The sequence below is a fragment of the Phocoena sinus genome, chromosome 10, assembly GCF_008692025.1.
Source record: "Phocoena sinus isolate mPhoSin1 chromosome 10, mPhoSin1.pri, whole genome shotgun sequence".
Taxonomy (NCBI): domain Eukaryota; kingdom Metazoa; phylum Chordata; class Mammalia; order Artiodactyla; family Phocoenidae; genus Phocoena; species Phocoena sinus.
In genome coordinates this window covers 100,120,950-100,143,849 of record NC_045772.1, presented here as the reverse complement: position 1 = coordinate 100,143,849, position 22,900 = coordinate 100,120,950, and the positions used below count along the sequence as shown (strand labels likewise).

Genomic DNA, 22,900 nt, shown 5'->3' with positions numbered 1-22,900 from the left:
AAAAAAAATTGTTGGGAGACTAGATCATGGCATGTTGGCATCTAAAAAACCCAGGGTCGGGCTTCCCTGGTGGCGCAGTGGTTGAGAGTCCGCCTGCCGATGCAGGGGACGCGGGTTTGTGCCCCGGTCCAGGAAGATCCCACATGCCGCGGAGCGGCTGGGCCCGTGAGCCATGGCCGCTGAGCCTGCGCGTCCAGAGCCCGTGCTCCGCAACGGGAGAGGCCACAACAGTGAGAGGCCTGCGTACCGCCAAAAAAAAAAAAACCCAGACAAACAAACAAAAACAAGAACAAAAACAACCCAGGGTCAATTTGATAGAAACCAAGGCCTCCTAGTCTGCTTCTCCAGGGTCCGCCTTGTTTCGTAGTTACTGCTCTGGGAGGACAGACTCCAGTCACCCTCACTAACGATCTCAAGTGCATCTTGAAACTTAGCAGCCTCTTGAGAAGGGAGCCTTGAACGCTGATTCTAGCACTGTTTCCAGTACCCGGGCCCTGCACCCAGGAGACCCAAAGATGCTAGTGACCCGAGGGAGACAAGGCTTGTCCTGCCGGACTTGTGCTCGACCCCAGACAGAGTTGTGAGGAGCTGTCGTGCGTGCTCATCTATCAGGGTTCTCACACTTCTTTAAACTTAGTCAGCCTAGGCAGGGCAAAAGACCTACCGCATCGCTCCTGCTTTATAGAGAAAAAGAAATTGGAGAGGAATAAAGCTTTGGAGAGGAGCGAAGTAGCAATCAACATGGTAACGTGACAACGGTTATGCAAAAATAATAGGATCAACAAGAAAAACCAGACATTGCCTAGTACAGGAGCAGCAACTCAGAACTGACTCAGACTTACCCCACTGATCCTGGACACTGGGATCCCAGAGGCTCCCCTGCGTCAGGACACAGGAGGGCTGTGAAGCATCGCCAACAGCTGCGCGGCATCCGGCTTCTCAGAAGACCTCGGTAAACCTCAGTTATCCGGTAATTTTAGATTACAAGTGCCAGGTCATTAGTAAGTACGGCTCGCTGATAAGTAAGGATGGAAGTTAATTGCTTTTGAAGATGGGCTTTTTTGCATGAGTTTGCAGCCTCTCTCAGGAATCCCTTGTTGTCTATTGCTTTACACACAAATTAGACGGATGGATGGTGGTGGGGAGAGGGAAGGGGCGGCAGGAATGTTAAGAATAATCATCTCCACGAGGCTCCTTGGGTGTTTTCAGGATGTGCTTCTGCGCCCTAGATGGGGGATGGGGGATGAGAGGGATAGAAACTGCCTTAGAGTCTCTGATTTACCCTCCTCACTGGCACATCTGTACGATCCCACTCAGTCACCCCTCATACCCCCTGACTCATTCCTTCTGTCTGGCAGGAGCCGGCTTTGCTCAGGGGTCTCTCAATCCCGTCCCCTTCAGGAAACTTCCTCGCTCACCGTGAATACTTTCTTAAGGGTAAATCAGGGCTTGCTGTGTGTTAGGCCCTTTACTCAGATCTCCTGAAACCTCCCACAACTTTGCAAGGTAAGGAATATTCTCCTCTTTCTTTTTTTTTAATTTTTATTTTTTATCGACGTATAGTTGATTTACAATATTTCAGGTATACAGCAAAGCAGTTTGGCTATACATACACATATGTATCTATTCTTTTTCAGATTCTTTTCCATTATAAGTTATTACAAGACATTGAGGGACTTCTCTTGTGGTGCAGTGGTTAAGACTCCATGCTCCCAATGCAGGGGTCCTGGGTTTGATCCCTGGTCAGGGAACTAGATCCCACATGCATGCCGCAACTAAGAGTTCACATGCCATAACTAAGGAGCCCATGTGCCGCAACTAAGGAGCCCTCTGCCGCAACTAAGACCCGGTGCAACCAAATTAATTAATTAATTAAAATTTTTTAAAAAGAACACTTAAAAAAAGAGATATTGAGTATAGTTTCCTGTGCTATACAGTAGGTCCTTGTTGGTTATCTATTTTATATATAGTAGTGTGTATATGTTAATCCCAAACTCCTAATTTATCCCTCCCTCTCCCCTTTCCCCTTTGGTAAGTGTAAGTTTGTTCTCTGTGTCTGTGAGTCTGTTTCTGTTTTGTAGGTAAGTTCATTTGTATCATATTTTAGATTTAGGATATAAGTGATATCCTATGGTACTTGTCTCTCTCTGTCTGACTTACTTCACTTAGTATGATCACCTCCAGGTCCATTCGCTTCTCCTCTTTCTATAGGTGAGAAAATAGGACTCTTGGAAGTTGGACACCTTGTTCACGGCCTCAGCCTGGGAAGGGATAGGAGCAGGACCCAGACCCTGGACCACGGGGCCTTGGAGCCCGAGCAGCCTCCACGTACTCTGCACGTCTGCCCTGGTGAGGCTGGGGCTACGATGACTCCACCCTCTGCTGTCCTCTTCCCCATCTGTCAGCTCTTGTGCCCTGATGGGGGTAGGACTTTGCTTTGCTGTGAACCTTGGCACTTCCTTTTCTGTGTTGGTGGAAACAATTATTTAAAAAATCAATTCTAGCACATTATTTAAAAATTCAAACAATACTAAAGCTTAAAAAGCTTTACTTCCTCTCCTGACCCCAACCCCACTCTCCAAATGTAGCCAGCCACTAATAACCGTTCGGCGAACACTTCTTCAGACTTTTCTATATGCAGGTAAGTGCAAGCGCGCTTGTGCACATGTGTGCACGTGTGCGTGTGTGTGTGTGTCTGAGTGTGCGGAGCGGAGCGGAGGGGAGGGCGGGGAGCAGGGGACGAAGGACGGAATGTGGGCGGGGTCAAGTTTAGAATTACAAGTGCCGGAGGAGTGGGAACCACACTTTAAATAGACAGCACCTCCCTTTCCCCCTGGACAGCTCTTCTCCCCTCTGACAGGACCTCTGGTAGCAGCTACGCTAAGGTTGGTGCTGTTTTCTTCTCTTTTTCTCCTGCTTCTGGGTCTCAGACTGTAGGTGGGTAGGATTCACGGGACCTACTGTCAAAGGGTTTTGGGATCCTCTCCTGGAAACTATGACATTTATGTGTGATGTGCAAAGACTATATGCTATTGTCTTGACTTTCTGGAACTTCAGTGGCCGCTGATTTAAGGGCCAATGTGATTTGGAGAAAGAGACCAAACGGAGAGGAAAGACATTTGGGTTTACTTCTAAGAAAATCAAGGCTCTTTTCTGAGACAAGATTGAAAGTTGAAAGAACATAAAACTTTTGACAGGATTAAAAGAAAATAAAAATTTGAGTGCCTGTTATACTATGAAGTACATGTATATATATATATATATATCTCCTCATTTAATCTTCATGGCTAAGTGTATCCCGTCACCCTCGCTTTTACAGACAAACAAACTGAGGCTTAGAGTAATTAATTCACTTCCTTGAAGTCGTGTGGTCTCTGGTGCAGAGCTATGATTTGAACCCAGGCTTGTCCTTCAGTTGCACGATGCTGCCTCTGAGGACTGGTACCCAGCGTGGCTAAGGGACCCAGGGGTCCCTAGGGGTCTGTTCTTCTAGGGTCTGGGGGAATGGAGAAGTGAGGGAGATGGAAGACATTGGAAGACATCCATCAGCCCCAGAACCTGCACAAGACATGAGGAGACCTTCTCAAAAGGACTGGGGAAGCTTCTGAGGGCCAGCTGCTTGGGTTTCTCCTTCTTAACCCACAGTCTTTGAAGCGCATTCATTTATCAAATACGCAATATGTTCCTGACCTCCCTCAGACTTTCTGGATCCCTCGGGGAAGCCCCGCTGGGAAGGGAGAGCCACAGGAGAATCTGTGGCCAGTTGGGGCTCCTGTGAGAAAATGGTGTTCATGCGAACTTTTCTCGGGGAGTAGAAAGAAGTGTGTGTACCCACTTCTCCAGAGAGGGGGCCGCCGTATACAGTCGGGGATGCTTACGCTAAACCCACCAGCCAGTATGACTGCGGGAGGTAAGTGAGCAAGCAAGGCAGCGTGGGCTCAGGTTCCGGCTGTGCCACACGGCTGCACCCGTGTCACCCAGCCTCTCTGAACCGCAGCTTCCTGCTTTCAAAGCAGAGGGAATACTGCTCACATCTCAGAGCTGTGTGGATTGAACGAAATAACTGTATGTAAAGCACTTAGTCTACAGTAGCTGTTCACTGAACGTGGGCCACATCCAATCACATCCTCAATCCCAGTACGAGTCTAGGAAAGGGCCGGGAAGGGTGTAGCACTGCGGCTCTGTATCCATTTTACGTTGCCTTCTCTACTAATAGAGCCGTGCACCGGCCACCACCAAGAAAGAAAAAGAGCCCAGAGTTCGGGACTTCCCTGGTGGTCCAGTGGTTAAGACTCTGTGCTCCCAGTCGGGGACGGGGGCACGGGTTCGATCCCTGGTCGTGGAACTGAGATTCCCCCATGCCGTATGTGCGGCCAAAAGTAAGCTCATCTTACGCAGAGGGCTTGGTCCCGCTCAACCACTCTCACCCCCTTGCAGGGATCCAAAAATACTGACATTTATTTTCCTATTACAAAATAAAACATGTTCTTCGATTAAAATGTAGAAACTATAGCTAAGGAAAACATGCCTGTAGCCCATCCACTGGCGGATGTCCTAATCTTCATGCACATGAATGCGTTATAAGGTATTTTCCCAGCAAAACCACGTCATGTGCGCTATTTCCTGACTTTCCACTTCACACATTGCGAACAACTTTTCATTTCACTACTCTTTCTTCTGCAACACATTTTTTCATGATTCTATAGTAGTCCATCGTACCTGCCTTAATTTATTAACCTGTTTACCATTTCTGAACCTTTATATACTTTCCAATATTTGGCTGTTATAAACAATGAACTTCCTCAGTGCTGAATCTTTACCAACCATCACAATTATTTCTTTAGGGTAAATTCCCAAAAGGGAAATTCGTGACTTTGAGGATACATTCAACTCCTATCCTTGTGACTGTCCCAGTACATGGAATGGAGAAACTGAGGCACATGCTAACGCAGACGAAGCTGGCTGTAGGGTGGAAGGGAGAACTCCGACAGCCTGGGGCACGTGAACACCCCATGTCCACAAGCCCCACCCAAGGAACCTTCTAGGGGAGCAGTGTCTGTGGCTCAGGGTCAGCACTTTCTTCCTGACACATGAAAGGGATCGGCAGCTGTTACCCAGCCTTTACCAGCAAGAGATGCTAAGGAGGACGTGGACCTGCGGACAGGAGTAGGATTCATCTCTTCCAGGGCTCTATTCCCTCGGGAAGTTCCTGGTGAAGGAAGGGGGCAGCTTTCCTTCCAGGCTTCCCAGCAGTAACGGAGCGCCCTGCTTGTTTTCCAGGTGGAATGGATAGCAGGGTCTCGAGCACAACCAGTAATGGAGAGACAAAACCAGTGTGCCCAGGCATGGAAAAGGCGGGGGAGGCCGGCGCCCTGCAGCGGGGGCACTGGAACAACAAGGTGGAGTTCGTGCTGTCCGTGGCCGGGGAGATCGTTGGGCTGGGCAACGTCTGGAGGTTTCCCTACCTCTGCTACAAAAACGGGGGAGGTGAGACCCACTGCGTCACCCTCGCCCCCACCCCCCACCCCAAGGCTGTCTCCATCTCACGCACTTACTGCCCTCTGGGGAGTCCCATGGACGCAGAGGATACTGGAGTTGGAAAGACCCTCAGGGCACTGCAGGAGAGACACCTAGACAGAGGGGTGACTTCCTGGGGGGTCCCTATCGTGGCTTCAGAGAAACATGGGTATAGGCTGGGAACCAGACGGATGGGAGTTTGGATTCTGCCTCTGCTACTTTCGCCCTGTAATCTCGGGCAAGCCTTACCTTGGGAGCTCAGGTAAATGCTGTAAACGGAGATAGTTCTACCTGCCCTTCAAGGCTGTTGTAACGCGTAGAGGTCACGTGTGCAAAGGGCCTAACGAACGGTAGCTATGCTGAAGAGGATGTCGGCACCCAACTGTCCCATGAGGTCTCGAGACTCCGTAGCCGTGGCTTCCTGTCCCCCCCCCGCTCTGTGACATGTGTCCCCGCACGTGTCACCTTTGATACCAGTGGCTCTTCCTTTAAGATTTTCCCACTGAAATGTGTGTGCGGGGAGCATGAACTCTAACTCTTTCCTGCGTCTCTCCTGCCTCTCATTCTCCACCATCCCAGGCGCTGCAGCCACTCCGCTGCCCCTGTTGCTGGTCACTTTCCCACCGGGGACTCTCCTTCAGGCACTCCTGGGCCTCTGGGGCGCCCCAGAGGGATTTCCCAGGTGCTGAAGTGCTCTGGCCGAGCAGTGGGCTCGGAAGGTCCCCTCGTTGGTGGGTAGAGCTTAGCGGGGCTGGGCTCCCAGGGCTGGTTTTATGGGAGGCTGCAGCCTGCACTAGAGGAGGGGAAACGCCAAGGTGGGTCACGGGGACAGGCCGAGGGGGTGGGAGTTCTGTGGGCCACGAGGCCTGGAGGGAACCCTAATGCCACACCTACCCCTTTGTGGGGTGTGGGCGCCTCCGTGTGTGAGCCCAGTCTCGGTGGTTTTGGGGAGATAAAGCCCACGATGCGGGGTGGAAGAGGGAGCATGGGAAGGGGCTGAGCACGCAGATGCTCTGAGCCCATAGTCTTACTTTCAGCATTGTGGCAACCGGGGATTGGCCGTGGGGTTGGAGGTTAACTTGTACTTTTCCAGAGGGGTGGGAATGGGCTGATGTGTTCCCTCTCCACAAGACTTCCTGGCCGGCAGCCTGAAGCCGCAGGACTTTGCTCGGCTGACATTGCGAGGGAAGGAGGGAGGTCCCGACCCAGCCCTGGACCCTCCGGCGGCTTGTTCAGACATTTAGGCCCGAGGGCGGAGGGATGGGGCTTGTCGTTCAGGGAGGAGAAGGAGTCTGGGGGCTAAGCCGGGCGTTGGGGCTCCGTGTCTGGAACCCGGTAACCAGCTTAGCTCCTCACGCGGCAGGAAGGTCGGGAGGTGAGCCGCTTTCCCCAAGCCTCTCTGGAATTGGGTGAGGGTGGCTGGGGAATTAGCAGGAGTGGCACGAAGAGGTGGGAGAGCGGTCCCAGGCTTGGTGCCAACCGCTGGGCTGAGGAGGGCAAGGAGAGGGGAGCAGGGCCTGGGCAGGGCACACGGGGTCGTCCTGTCGAGGGGAGGCCTGCGTCTGATCTCCGCCTCGGGGCTCTGTGTAGGTCTGTGCGGCCCGGGGAGGTGTGGCCGTGTCTCGGGGGAAAGGCAGGCCGGGAGCAAGCGTGTCCACGGCCCCTGGTTCCTCACGTGGGTGCTTCGGGGGGAGCAGAGGCAGGAGGGTGGCCACCTCGTGCCCGGGAAGAGCCTGCCCTCCAGCACGCCGGTCCCCACGAGCCGTTTCGGGGCTCACGGAACGGCCGGCAGAATCCTTAGGCCACCACCCCGGTCTCCTCCCCGATAGGGCACAAGGCCTCAGGCTTCCTCTTCTCTCTCCTTGATGGACAACAGCAGCTGGAGGAAGTGCTCGGAGGGGCTCTGGGGCCGAGGCCGATGCCCGGGTTTGCTCTGAAGGGCATGAGTCACCCAGGGCCACCAGGTGGACACGCGGGAGGTGCCCCTGCCAGTGTGAAGGGGACAAACCCGGGACCCGTGTGGCCTGTAGAGGGGCCCAGACAGACCCGCTTTTCCGGGTTTTGGTGTTCCCAGAGGCTCAACCTTTCTGTCCCCTTTACCCCCTCGTCCCCTCCCCCCAGAGCACGGGTCCCACACTTCACATCTCGTCTCTTTGTCAAGAGGGGACGGAGGCCTCCTATGACAGGACCCTTCACTGCCGACATGGGAAAGGGGGTGGGGAGGACGGAGACCATCTAGGTTGGTTTGACCCCATCCTCCTGCTTTAGCGATTTTATTTAAACCCGTCGTTCTCAGATTGGGGCTTGGACTCCTGGGGGCGAGAGGGACGTTCTGAGCAGCTTCTGCAGGAGGGTGCTGGGGTCACGGGGTGAACCACGCGGGGTCACGTGTGTTATCAGCCTGCTTTTTTCTGGGCCCTTTCTTGAACTTCATAGCTGTAAATAGCCACCTTTGCGCTTGCCTGGGGGGATAAACTTGGGACTTTATTATCATTAATGTTTGTTTGGTGGGGAAGTCAGGGAGGAAAACGTCCCCAAAGCGTAATTTCAGTTCCAATCTAAAAATATAAGTGATATCTTCTTCGCTTCCTTCCAGCTTTAACGTTTGGTAGATCCTAATAGAAGTGAGTCGCAGAGCAGGTAAAAGGCCGAGGCAAGCATATGGTAGAGGAACAGGGAAACGGTGAAACACTGTAGTCGAAAACCAGAGATGCTAAGAAAGTGGTACCAAGAAGGCTGTCTAAAATCAGCATCCATCAGGAGACGGGTGCGGGGCGCCTGCCTCAGCCACCTCCCAGATAAGCGCCCTCCCTGCCGTCCATCCAGGCCTCGTGGCCAGTCCACCCCGAGCACCTGCCCGCCCCCCTCCCCATGGCTTTCGACAGTCAGGCCAACCAAGCCCAGACTGTGTCACCCAACGACAGTGACTTACTGTGGACCCACCACCTGCCAGGAATTATTCCGAGTTGTTGTGATAATCTATAAACAGAACAGACCCCTTCCCTGTCCTTGTGGGGCTTACACTCCTTGTCTGTCTGTGAGAGATAGACAATAAACAATAAGCACAGTAAACAAGAAAATTACATAGCATATCAGAAGTTCCCGAGTGCTATAGAAGGGGGGCTGCGGGCGACCACACCGAGAACGTTAGAGTGAAGTCTTGCCGGTGAGTGAGAGCCGGCCACGTGGATATTAGGGGGACAGTGCTCCAGGCAGAGGAAGCAGGTGTTAATGGCCCTAAAGCAGGAGGTTGGCTGGCGTGTTTGGGGAGCCACTGGAGGGGAGTCACTTTGGGGGGGCAGGTCACCCAGGGCCTGTCAGCCACTGTGAGACTCTGGCTTTCCCTCCAGTGATGGGGAGGCAGGCCAGGGGTTTGAGCAGAGGGGCCAATCTTACACTTGTACACTGTCTGGCCGCTGTGTTGAGAACTGATCGCAGGGGACTAAGGGGGGAAGCAGACTGGTTACAAGGCTAAGAAGCTTGGAGTCTCCTTGATGTCCTTCTTTCTCACATAACTGGTGGCTCTACCCAAATACCCAAGTCCTGGCTGCTTCAGAACCTGGGCCTTCAGCCAGAAGCCCTCCAGCTCCCTGGACCCCGGCTACCGGCAGACTGAGTTGCCCAACACCCAGGCTGCCTGGGGCTGGAGACCCGCATGAGGCTACAGCAGAATGTACCACAGCTGGACCTCTCAAAGCCGGGATCTTAGAGGGAAGGGCCATAGCCAAGTAAAGCCCACCTCCGGATGTCAGGGAGAGGGAGCATGGGGACACCAATGTCAAGGGCATTAGATGGCCCCCGTTTGCCCTGAGGTTGTCCGTAGATACACTAAAGAATGAAGAGAAACAAGGAGCGTTTTTCTTCATGTAAGAGTCACGGTTCTTTTATGAGTACGTGACAACTGGTCACCACTTTTAGTTAATGAAGCGATGCCAAGTATTGGTCCAGCAGTGTTGATTACAGCATGTAATTTTCATGCACGTTCACTCCTGTGCTGTTCATGTGGCATAAACAAACGTCACCTGGAGCATTACAGGTGACGCCACAGAATGTTCCTATCGAGAAGGGTGTCCAGCAGAGTGATTCCTTTCCAGGATGGGCGTGTGGTCTCTCCCATCCCATGGGGGAAAATGCCAGGACATTTTAGAATTTGGGCAAGGAGACTAAACGGGGGATTTGGGGAGCAAATAACTGTGACTCCATCCTCCGTCTCCAGGAGTGGCTCCATCTTTGAGTGGTGGTGACTGGGGCTTCGGTGGGGGAAGAGGCAGTGCCCCAGGGCTCCTGGTGGGCACCTGAGTCCCTCCTGGGCTCTATCTCTTCCCTAACTCCCTCCCCGGTTTGGGGCCAGTGACTCGGCCTGGCGGGTGTGGACCTTGTCCCCCCTGGCCAGCTGCCCAGGAGCTCAAGGAGGCAGAGGGGGAGGGGCGCAGACTGACCACCGGACCCAGTGCGGTTAAACATTGGCTCGGTTCATTGGGGAAGAGCAGGTGGTACAGAGATGGGGATGAGGGGCTTGAGCCAGGCTGAAAACTCTCCCCCCTGCCCCCCCGTCTTCTCTGTCTCTCTCTCTGCGATGTTTCCAGCTCCCAGCAGGACTGTTCGTATCAGCTACTGGGTTCTCTCTTCCCTAATTTCCCCTTCCTGCCCAGCAAGCCTTGGACTGATCTGTCTACTCAACGTGCCTGAATTGTTTACGATCTTTCTTTGCCCTTGTGGTCACCAAGCGTTTCCTTCAGTGCCTGAATTACGGATGCGTGGACTAGAGGCAAAGAGCTGGAGAAGCCTTTTCCCCACTAACTTTTGTTTTAGCAATTTTATGACGGTATAATTGGCTTACAACAACTTGCACACATTTGAAGTGTACAGTTGGATAAGTTTCGACATAGGTACACGCCCTTGAAGCCATCACCACTATCAAGATAATGAATGTGTGCATCACTTCCCCAAATTCCCTCCTTCCCTCTCTCCCACCCCTGACCTCTGCTACCCCATCCCAATGCAACCAAAAACCTGTTTTGTTTTTTCAAAATATAACTATTTTCCAGCTTTATTGATATATTATGGATAGTAAGTTTAGGTGTAGAACACGATGATTTAATACATGTATGTATTGCAAAATGATTACCACAGTAAGGTTAGTTAACACCTTCATTCCTTCATATAATTACCCTTTTTTTGGGTGGTGATAACACTTAAGATCTATTCTCATAAGAACTTGGAACTATATAAGACAGTATAGTTCACTGCAGCCACCATGCTGTATGTTACACCCCCAGAAATTGTTTATCTTATAACGAAGTTTGTCCCCTTTGACCAACATGTCCGCATTCCTCACACCCCCAGCCTCTGGTAATCACCATTTTGCTCTCTGCCTCTATGAATTCCACACATAGGAGAGGACGTGCAGTATGTACTTTCTCTCTGTGACTTATTTCACTCAGCATAATACCCTCGAGGTCCATCCATGTGGCTGCAAAACGCAGAATTTCCTTCTGTTTTTATGGCCGGATAATATTCCATTACACATATAGCATTTTCTTTATCCATGCATCTGTTGAGGGACACTTAGGTCGTTTCCAGGCCTAGTTTTCCAGGTTGTTTCCAAACTATACAGTAGTTTGCATTTCTTATAATTTTCTATAAATGGAATCATGCAGTATATACTTTACTCGGCTTCTATCCCTCAGCATAATTACTTTGAGATTCATCCATCTTTTTCATGTCTCAGTAGTTCCTTTCTTGTTATTACTGGGTAGTATTCCATTATATGGATATACTACAATTTATCTCTTCTCCTGTTGATGGACATTTGGGTTGTTTCCAGGCTTTAGCTATTACAGATGAAACTGCTAAGAACTTTTGTGTACAAACCTTTGTATAAACATGTGCTTTCATCTCCTTTGAGGGAACACTGAAGTGTGGAATGGCGGGATTATACGATAGGGGCACCTTTAACTTTTTAAGAAACTGCGGAACACGTTTCCAACATGGTTGTACCATTTTTACCTTCCTGCCAGCAGCATATCTGAGTGCCAGCTTTTCCACAACTTTACCAATACTTGGTCTGTCTTTTTAATTTTAACTTTCTAATTGGTGTGAACATTACCTCATTGTCACTTAAATTTATATTGACTAATGATGTTGAACATCATTTCATGTGCTTATTTGTAGCCCACATATCTTTTTTGGTGAAAACCTGTTCAAATCTTTTGACCATTAAAAAAAATAGGGCTTCCCTTGTGGCACAGTGGTTGAGAGTCCGCCTGCCGTTGCAGGGGACGCGGGTTCGTGCCCCGGTCCGGGAAGATCCCACATGCCGTGGAGCGGCTGGGCCCGTGAGCCATGGCTGCTGGGCCTGCGCGTCCGGAGCCTGTGCTCCGCAGCGAGAGAGGCCATAAGAGTGAGAGGCCCGTGTACCGCAAAAAGAAAAGAAAAAAAAAATAGGTCGTTTGTTTTCTTATTATTGAATTTTGCTACTTCTTTATATATTCTGGATACAAGTCCTTTATCAGATATGCATTTTGCAATTTTTTTTCTCATTCTGTCTTATATTTTTCCTTTGCTTAACAATGTCTTTTGAAAAGCAGAAGTTTCAAATTCTGATGAAGTGCAGTTTATGAATTTATTCTTTTATGACTCATGTTTTTGATGTCACATGAAAGAAATCTTTGCTTAACCCAAGGTCTCATATATTTTCTTCTAGAAGTTTTATAGTTTTAGGTTTTACACTTAGGTCTACGATCCATTTTGGGTTAATATTTGTATGAAATGAAGGTGTGGATTGAAATTCATTTTTTGTGTGTATGTATATCTACTTGTTCTAGCATCATTTATTAAAAAGACTATCCTTTCTCCAATGAATTGCCTTTGCACCTTTGTCAAAAATCAGTTGTCCAAATGTGCATGGCCCTTTTGCTGGACTCTATTCTGTTCTGTCGATCTATTTGTTTATTTTGTCACCAAAACCACACTGTTTTAATTACTGTATCTTTATAATAATATGAAAATAAGGTAGAGGTAAGCCTAAAACTTAGTTCTTCTTTCTCAAAGTTGTTTGGCTATTTTAGGTTCTTTGCATTTTCATACGAACTTTAGAATCCGTTTGTCAGTTTCTACAAAAAAGTCTGCTGGGATTTTGATTGGGGTTACAGTGAATCTATTGATTAATTTGGGAAGACATCTTAATAATACTGAGTCTTCTGACCCATGAACATGGTATGCCTCACCGTTTATTTAGGTCTTCTTTAATTCTTCTCAGCAATGTTTTGCAGTTATGAGTGTACACATCTTTTGTCAGATTTATTCCTAAGTAATTCATCTCTTTGACGCTGTTATAATGGTATTATTTGTTAAATTGTAATTTATACTTGCTTGCTGCTAGTAGAAGAAATACAATTGATTTTTTATGCTGATCTTATATCTTGTAACCTCACTAAATTAACTTATTTACTCTAGCAGCTCTTTGGTACATTCCAAAGGATTTCCTTTCTTTTCTTTTTAAATACACTTTATTGAGGTATGACTAATGTACAGAAAGCTGTACACATTTAATGTATACCACTTGATGAGTTTGGAGGTAAACATATACTTGTGAAACTGTCACCACAATCAATGTCATAAACATATCCATCACGTCCAAAAGTTTCCTTCTGTCCTCTTTTTTTCATTTTAATTTTTTTTGTGTGATAAGAACACAACATAAGATTTAACTTCTTAGCACGATTTTAAGAAAACACTTCAATATTGTTCACTATGGGCACTATGGTTACAGTGGATCTTAGGATTCATTCATTTTGCAAAACGGAAACTTTATACCCTTTGGCCGGCATCACCCTGCTTCCCCCTTCCTCAGACCCTGGTAATCACCGTTCTACTTTCTGATCTATGAGTGTGACTATTTTAAATTCCAACGGATTTTCTACATAGGTGATCATGTCATTTGCAAGTAAAGCAGTTTTATTTCTTCTCTTCTAATCTGAATAACTTTTAATTCCTTTTATTGCCTTCTTGCCTTGACTAGAATCAATATTGATGGAACCAATGTTGAATAGAAGTGGTAAGAAATAGTAAGACTGGACACCCTTGTCTTACTCTCAACCTTAGGGGTTAAGCAGTCTTTCACCATTAAGTATGATGTTATCTGTAGGTGTTTTGTAGATGCCCTTTATTCCCTTCTATTCATCACTTGCTGAGAGTTTTTTTTTTTTAATCAGAAATGGCTGTTAGATTTGGTCAAATACTTTTCTGCATTTATTGAAATGATTTTATGGTTTTTCTTTTTAAATTTATTAATATGATCCACTGATTTTTTTTTTGAATGTTAAAACAACTTTGTATTCCAGGGATAAACTCCACTATGTATTACTTTTTTTATATATATTGTTGGATATCTAAAATTTTGTTTAGAATTTTGCATCTATGTTCATGAAAGTTTGATCTATAGTTTTGTTTTCTTGTCTTTATCTACTTTTGTTATCAGAGTAATGCTAGCTTCGTAGAATGAGTTGGAAAGAATTGCTTCTAAATTTTCTGCAAGGGTTTGTATAGAATTGGTGTCATGTCTTCCTTAAGTCTTTGGAATGTCCCCAGCCTTGTGTGAGCGCCACCAGGCTCTATCTTCTTGAGGGATTCTTTCCTCTCCTTCGGTAGTGTCCTCACACGCATGTGCTGACCAGCACTCAAGCTCGTAGGGGACGCTCTGCAGGCACTTGGGTCTCTCTGGGCACGTCTCTCCCCCGGGACTCTCTCCGGTGAACTCCCCTGCCCAGTTGCCAGCAGATGGAGGTCTATGGTGGAGCAAATGCCAGCATAGACTTGTCTCAGGCAGTGACTGTGAAAACAGAAGCAGAAAGGATTACTAAGGGAAATCTGATTTCAGTCTGCTAAAAGCCCCTCTCTAACATCGAGAGCAATCATTTCCTTGACAAAAATTATAGCCTGTGGGCTGTGGGAATGCTCCTGGATATCTGTGACTTGGTGAGCTTCTTCTATGGCCACAAGCTATGTGTTATTTGGGCAGCAACTGAAGTTGATGGGGAGCAAACCTTGGAAGGTATAGATGGAAACTTCAGAGTGAAGGAAGTGACTGGCTAGGTCCTAAGTAACTGGGTGACACCTGATCTCTGCCGTGGTTCCAGACATCTAGACAGATGTCCCCGCCATTTTGCGCAGTCCCCATCCCCGGGATTCTGACTGGAAGCATGGGGTGGCAAGCGGGGGAGATGACCGTGGACCACAAGGAGGCTAGTGCCACGTAATGGACAGCCTGTTTCCCACCCGCAGGTGCCTTTTTCATCCCCTACCTCATCTTCCTCTTTACCTGTGGCATTCCTGTCTTTCTCCTGGAGACAGCACTGGGCCAGTACACCAGCCAGGGGGGCATCACAGCCTGGAGGAAGATCTGCCCCATCTTTGAGGGTGAGTAGCTCTGCGCCCGACTCCAGAGTCTCTGCACTAGTGGTTATAAACCTTGTTTGGAATAACTGGGTGGTTTATCAGCAGTGCTGATACGGATAAGACGCTGTGTCTTTATGTTAAACCTTCCACCGTGGGCCCAAGACTGAATTACTGCCAGGGAATTCCCTAAAAAGAGAATTTTAATGAGGAAAAAAATAATAATTCTACCATCTTTGGGATTCTCTGGCGGTCCACTGGTTAGGACTCTGTGCTTTCGCTGCCAGGGGCCCAGGTTCAATCCCTGGTGGAGGAACTAAGATCCCACAAGCTGCGTGGCGTGGCCAAATAAATAAATAGATAAGATGTTTACATAGCACAGGGAGATCAGCTCGGTGCCTTGTGACCACCTAGAGGGGTGGGATAGGTAGGGTGGGAGGGAGACGCAAGAGGGTGGAGATATGGGGATATATGTATACGTATAGCTGATTCAACTTGTTGTAAAGCAGAAACTAACATACCATTGTCAAGCAATTATACTCCAATAAAGATGTTAAAAAAATTTTTTTTAATTCTACCATCTTGACACAATAGCTATTTAAAACTTAGGATGTTTTATTTCAATATTTCTCTCTATATAGGATTTTCTTTAAGATTCCATTTTGAAACAATGATATGTTCACAGAAAGTTGCAAAAGTAGCCCAGAGAGGTCACGTGTACATTTCACCCAGTGACATTTTCATTTTCCTCAATGGTAAAAATCTTATATAGGACAATATCAAAACCTGGGAATAGACATTGGTACAATCCGCAGACCTTACTCAGATCGCACCCGTTTCCATGCACTTGCTTGTGTGTGTGTGTGTGTGTGTGCGTATAATTCTGTGTAATTCTATCACTTGTGTCGATTTGCGCAAACACCACCGCTGTTCCATGACCACGGAGATCTCCATCCTGCTGCCCCTTCATAGTCACACTAACCCTTCCCCTCCCCACCCCTGTAACCTCTGACAGCCACTAACTTGCTCTCTATCTCTATAATTTTGTCATGTGGGGAATGTTACATAAATGGGATCATACAGTGTGTGACCTTTTGAGACTGGCTTTTTCACTAGGCATGACGCCCTTGAGATCCACCCAGATTGCTCTTGTATCAATAGTTTATTCCTTTTTATTACTGAGCAGTATTCCATGGTGTGGATGGTTGTCCTATGGTTTATTTAACCATTTACCCACTGAAGAACATTTGGGTTGTTTCCAGTTTGGAGAGATTTACTTCATTATTTCTTTCTCTATATATAAAGTTTACATATCTATTAATATGAAATATACACAGTTTCTGTTTCTGTCGTTCTTGTGTTTTTTTTTGGCCACGCCGTGTGGCAAGTGGGATCTTAGTTCCCCGAGCAGGGATTGAACCCTCCCCAGCACTGGGAGCGCAGAGTCTTAATCACTGGACAGCCAGGGAAGTCCCTCTGTTTTTTAGTTAGTGTTATTTTCCATTTTTTACACAGCAATCATGTGATTGCATAAACTTCCATCGAGGGGATATATCATAATTTGCTTAACAATTCTCTGTTCTGGGCTTTTTGCTTATTTTCCATCACTGATAAATTGATATTCTGCTATCATGTATCTTTGTAGAGGTAGCCTTTACCCCCCTTTTTTGGAGTTATTTCCTTGGGATAAATTCTCAGGATTAGGATCACTGGATCAAATGGACAATCAAGTTGATGTCCCTTGACCATGCTTATTAAGTTGTCCTATGGAAGGGTTATGCTGACGTACACATCACCGGACTTGAGTAAGCGTCTTTCCTCCGTATCTTTAACAGCTCTGAGTTATATCCCTGGTTTCCAAACTTGTCTGCACACTGGAGTCACCCCAGGACCTTCCAAACATCCTGAGGCCTGTACCCCACCCCCAGAGATTGTTATTAAATTGGTCTGGGGTCTGCTCTGGGCTTTGGAATTTTTTAAATATTCCCAGGTAATTCTACTACTATGTGGACAAGTTTGGAAATCACTGAGTTATATCGTTTGTAAACATGTTCACTAGTGTTGCAGATGCAGAATGGTAGCTCATCATTTTGCACACCTACGATTATCAGGGAGGATGAGTGTGTTGTGAGGATGTTCATTGCCTGTGTGTGTGTGCTCCTCTGTGAACTGTCTCTTCCTGCTTTTAACGCGTGTTTTTTTTTTTTTAGTTTTATTTTTTGGCTGCATTGGGTCTCCGTTGCTGCGTGCGGGCTTTCTCTAGTTGCAGCGAGTGGGGACTACTCCTCGTTGCGGTGCACGGGCTTCTCATTGCAGTGGCTTCTCTTGTTGTGGAGCACGGGCTCTAGGCGCGTGGGCTTCAGTAGTTGTGGTTCGCGGGCTCAGTTGTAGTTTGCAGGCTCTAGAGCGCAGGCTCAGTAGTTGTGGCGCACGGGCTTAGTTGCTCTGCGGCATGTGGGATCTTCCCGGACCAGGGCTCGCACCCGTGTCCCCTGAGTTGGCAGGTGGATTCTTAACCACTGCGCCACCAGGGAATTCCCTTAACGCGTGTTTTTACATTTCAGAAATATATCAGACGAATTCCAGGGAACATTAGCTATTGGAATCTCGGAGTTAGCCTTATACATTTGTAAGATAGCTTAGAATCCGTGAGCTTGCAGCATACAGATGAAAGTGTACAGGCAGCGGGGCAGGGCAGCAGGAGATAGGAGGAAGCCCGGCCTGGCCTGGGGGGGCTGCACGACGGGAGGGGGCAGCGAGCCAGGAGCCCAGACCCCATACCCCGTGTCTCAGGACACTCACAGGGGAGCACAGACCCTCTCCTGAGCAGGGGTGGGCGGAGCCAGAAACCTGCCCCGTGTCCCCAGCCCCGTGTGCTTCCACCCAGGTATCGGCTATGCCTCCCAGACCATTGTCATCCTCCTCAACATCTACTACATCATCGTCCTGGCCTGGGCCCTCTTCTACCTCTTCAGCAGCTTCACCATCGACCTGCCCTGGGGGAGCTGCCGCCACGACTGGAACACAGGTGAGGTCACCTCCACCTGCTCTGCTGCGGTGACCAGGAGAGGGATTGTCCCCATATCCTGGTCCTCAGGCCCCATCCTTCACCTGGGACATGCTAGAAATCTGCCAAGGAGGTGACAGAGGTCTTATGTCAAAGATAAGAGCGAGAGTCCACCAGCGTCACAGGAAAAATATCACAGACTTTTTCCAAAAAATTCATGTGTTCAATCAATGTTATTAAGAAGATAGAACTGACTTCTTTTTGTGCACTTTAGCCCTTTATGGATTTTGATTTGAAACGTGGTTAGTTTGATATATGGATATATTGTTTTATCATTTATTTATTCCTCATGTCTTCTTTCTGATACTGTTTTAGGCCTTTCCAACTCCCAAGTCATGTGGATTTAACCAGGGATAAGCTGTTTTGTATGGCATCAATATAATTTACCATAGCAATTAATTTTCTCCTGTGATTTTCTTTTAAGACAAGAGCCTCTATGGCGATAGAACTACTAAATCTAATGAACTGAAAGAAAATGTTAAATTAAAAATACAAATTAAAAATTTCTAGGGTAGTGCTTTCCGAAAGAACTACCTGTGGTGGTGAAATGTGCTCTGTACTCTCTGATACGGGAGCCACTGGCCACGTGTGCTATCGAGTACTTGAAACATGGCTAGTGCGTGTGAGGACCTGAATTTTAAACTTTTTTTTTAATTTAAATTAATTTAATGTAAATAGGCACACGTGGCTGTCACTGCCCTATTGGACCGCGCAGGTGGACACTGTCCCGCTCCCAATGTCCAAACACCTCTCATGCCTGTCAGTGAGGCCCTACCTGTGCCATGATGAACTTTTTCTTGTTCAGATAAGTTACTCAGTTCTGAGCTAGAGTGTGAATCTTTGACTCACTTGCCAGGGAAGTGGTTTTGCACGTTTATCCTGGTGTTCAAGGCCCCCTCGCCCTCATAGTTTATGCTGTCTCTCCAGGCTTTCATTCCCTTGTCACCACTCTGTCCCACTACTTGTCAAGTGAAAAGTCAAGTCTTGGAGGTACCGCCCCTGACACCCCAAGATCTGCTTGGTTCTTCTCAAGTGTGTCTGCTAGTGCCTACACTGGCTGCGGCCCTTGACTGCGGCACTCACCCCGCTTTTCCTCTGTTTGTTGCAAGAATTTGAGGGCAAAAATGGTGTCTTCATCTCTACACCTTTTGCACTTAACATCATGAGCTCTCAAAACATATTCATGGGGCTTCCCTGGGGCGCAGTGGTTGAGAGTCCGCCTGCCGAGGCAGGGGACGCGGGTTCGTGCCCCGGTCCGGGAAGATCCCACATGCTGCGGAGCGGCTGGGCCCGTGAGCCATGGCCGCTGAGCCTGCGCGTCTGGAGCCTGTGCTCCGCAATGAGAGGCCGCAACAGTGAGAGGCCCGCGTACCACAAAAAAAAAAAAAAAAATATTCATGGAATGAATCAAGTCTTTAAAATCTGTTTTATCCTAATATTCTCTTTATTATGTGTTTTTTCTTCCTTCCCCCTTCTTTCCTTCCTCCCTTCCTTCCTTCTTCCCTCCCTCCCTCGTCTCTCTCTCTCTCTCTCTCTCTCTCTCTTTCTTTCTTCTCTGTGCACTAAAATCTGCCCTGACAGCCAGCTTCTCAGATGGGGATTATATCCAGGTCTCAGTGCAGTTCCTCTTATAGAAAGTTTCTGCCTTTCCGGTGCCCAGGGACTTGGCCTCAGGCCATCATCAGGCCTGTATGCTTCTGGCTGACTTGGCAGGGGGAGCATCTCGGAGGCAAATTCAATACCCAGGGCTTTGGCTCCATGACATTTTGGGCATTTCTCCTGGTGAGTCTGGAGTCCTCGGAGCCTAGCATCTTGAGTAGTACAGGACATCCCATCCTGTCCGGAAGAAACAGCCCTTTGGGGTGTGCTGAGGCCTCAAGGAAAGTGACTTGGTTTGGAGGAGAGAGGGCTCTGCTAACATCCCGTGGTTCGGCAGATGTGTGCGGAGCCCTGGCTCTACCCCAGGCTCTGTTCCAAGTACCGGGGACGTGCAAGGTGCAGAAATAGAGCTCCTACCCTCGTGGCTTTCATTCTAGTGGCAGAAGACAGACGAGAAACAAAATCAGTGCATCCCATGTGTCATGCTAGAGGCACTGCTGTGCAGAAAACTGAACGGGGAGGGGAGACTGGGAATCTTAGGGGTGGGGTGTGATTTTAAATAGGGTCGTCGGGGAAGGCATCTCTCAGAAGGCGACGCTGGGTCATGCTCTGAAGGAGGAGGGCGTGTGGAGGCAGACACTAGGTAGGAGAAGCAGCAGTGCAGAAGTGGGGTGGCATCCGGGGGGCAGCAGGGCAGGTGAGCGGGGGTGGGGCAGTAGGAGAGGGGTGGATTGAATGGGGCCTTGAGGGCGATGATGAGGTCTGGGCTTCTTTCTCTGGGTGCGATGGGAAACCCTTTGGAGGTTTCTGACCTGGGACACGACATAGAGCCACGACATGACTGAAGTTTGAGCAAAGCCTCTCTGGCTGCTCTCTGGAGATTTGACTCTGGAGGCAAGAGCAGAAACTGGGCCCATCAGGGAGTTGGGAGCCGTGGTGACCTGCACCAGACTGGTGGTCACACCTGTAACGGGAAGGGTCGGATCCCAGATTTTCTGAAGGTGGAACATACACAATTTGCTGAGCTGGATCCCAGCCCTCACGTCATCACAGACAAGCGATGCTGGGCCGTTTCTAAGAAGATCAGCTTTCGTGTGTGCACAGCGGGGAACGCTCTCTGTCTTTATTGATGCTTCCCAGAATCACTGTCCTAATAAAACGTAAAGAAGAGTGTGAACACTTTGTGAAAAGTCCATAGTCGTAGACGGGTAATTAAGAGCCACTATTTATGGAGTGCCGGGCAGTCTCCGCTATCAGTCAACACTGGGATCTTCTCATGTACATTTATTCATTTAAATTTATCTATTTATTTGTTTTTGGCTACGTTGGGTCGTCGTTTCGGTGCGTGGGCTTCTCATTGCGGTGGCTTCTCTTGCTGCGGAGCACAGGCTCTAGGTGCGCGGGCTCAGTAGTTGTGGCTCGCGGGCTCTAGAGCACAGGCTCGTTAGTTGTGGCGCACGGGCTTAGTTGCTCCACGGCATGTGGGATCTTCCCAGACCGGGGATGGCACCCACGTCCCCTGCATTGGCAGGCGGATTCCCAATCACTGCACCACCAGGGAAGTCCCCTCGTGTACATTTAGAGACCACAGAAGTGAGGCTTAGAAAGCCACACAGCGAATAACCGGAGGGGGGCAGGGATTCAAGCCAAAGTCTTCTGATCTGTACCTGTGCTCTTAGCCGTCTGCTACATCACTTCCCCAGAAGGCATCCTTATTGTTCCTCAAAGGCCACTCTCTACAGGACAGTGGCCCAGAAATATTCGTATGTTTGAAGCTGATGGCGTGCAAAGCATCTCTCCTGAGGCCGCCTGATGGTGCTTTAATGAGAATGTGCTACACCCACCCACCCCCACCCCGGCTCCACCCCGGAGAAGTGGGAGAGGGTGCAGTGGCTTTGTTGAGGTCATTATGTGTTTCGTTTTGTGTTTTATTATGAGGCACCTTCAGCCCAGATACCGTGCTTCCCAGTCTCCTGAAATTTCGCCCCACTCTCTGCTCATGTTACATACTGGCCAGTGATGTTTCTCTCGCTCCCCGCCCCGCCCCGGACCCCCGGCAGAGCACTGCGTGGAGTTCCAGAGGGCCAGCAGCTCCGTGAATGTGAGCTCTGAGAACGCCACCTCTCCCGTCATCGAGTTCTGGGAGTAAGTGAGGCCCCTGCCCCATCGCAGTGTGGGTGGCGTGTCCCATAGACGGGCGCAGGGCTGGGGACCCCACGGCTGCAGGGGACGAGTTTCTGCCTCCTCCTTTGGTGGCGCCGTCACCCGAGTGGCTTTTTCCTGCCGTGCCTGTATTTGTGGTTAGGGCAGGACTCTTCCAGAGGCTCTCCTGGCCCCCACTCCCCACCCCCACCCCCGCCCACCATGTGGGTCCGCCCTCCCCGGCGGCTGCATGTGTGTTGCTTCTACTGCCCCTCCCCGAAATATTGGCATTCACCGAAGACATGATTCCTCATATCAAAGCATCCTATCCCTCCGGTTGAGAAAATACGGGTTCGCACCCCCTTCTCTGGGTTAAACTGGTCCTCAGCCTGCCAGAGCAAACCCACCTGGGAACAGTTTGTCTTTGCCTCCTCTCTGTCTACTCCCATCTCTGGGCAAAGCAGAGCCTCATGGATCGGAGTGAAGGAGTCGACAAGCCTTGGGACCAGAGCCGGAGGCCCGGACGAGCTGAGGCCAGCGGCACAGGTGCAGTCGCTCACCCTTCTCTCCCCAGGAGGCGGGTACTGAAGCTCTCGGACGGCATCCAGCACCTGGGGGCCCTGCGCTGGGAGCTGGCCCTGTGCCTCCTGCTTGCCTGGGTCATCTGCTACTTCTGCATCTGGAAGGGGGTCAAGTCCACGGGCAAGGTCTGTGTCCGAGGGCCCCAGGCCCCTCCCTTCCCTGGGCCACCCTGCTCCCCCGGGGGGCTCAGCCACCCAGGGGTTCCCCAAGTTGTACCTCGTCGGGGATGGGAGGGAATGACCCCACGAAGAGTTCACATGTCTCTCTTCCTCGATTCTGTGCCTTTCCTGGATTCAATGGTATGTCCTTTTGGTATTTGGGGAAGTGGAGAGAGAGAGGACAGAGAGAGAGAGGCAGGAGGGACACGTGGGGAGGAATCTGATCTTGGAATGCACCATGCGTATGGGCACATCGCAAACTGAACACGGTTCACGGCTCCCCGTTTCATACAGCTGTTCTTTGGGAAAGCAATTCCGTCATGACTATTAATCTCAACATGACTGTCAGCCACCCCGAGACCCTGGGGAGACTCGTTGCCCTGGAGTGCATGAGGGCATCCCGAGTTCTCCTGGACTCCTGCCCTGGCGGCCTCTGCCC

The 22,900-nt window shown here is 49.3% G+C and overlaps 1 protein-coding gene across 1 annotated transcript in view; it reads left to right on the top strand.

Moving 5' to 3' along the window:
• Positions 1-270: 270 nt before the first annotated feature.
• The window catches only part of SLC6A13 (solute carrier family 6 member 13), a 35,336-nt gene continuing 12,706 nt past the window's right edge, over positions 271-22,900 (top strand). Inside the window, 8 exon segments of the mRNA XM_032645915.1 lie at positions 271-970; positions 1,359-1,506; positions 2,212-2,349; positions 5,281-5,487; positions 14,803-14,937; positions 17,801-17,941; positions 21,640-21,724; positions 22,296-22,428. Coding sequence (XP_032501806.1) covers positions 5,286-5,487; positions 14,803-14,937; positions 17,801-17,941; positions 21,640-21,724; positions 22,296-22,428 — 696 coding nt within the window. The 5' untranslated portion in view covers positions 271-970; positions 1,359-1,506; positions 2,212-2,349; positions 5,281-5,285.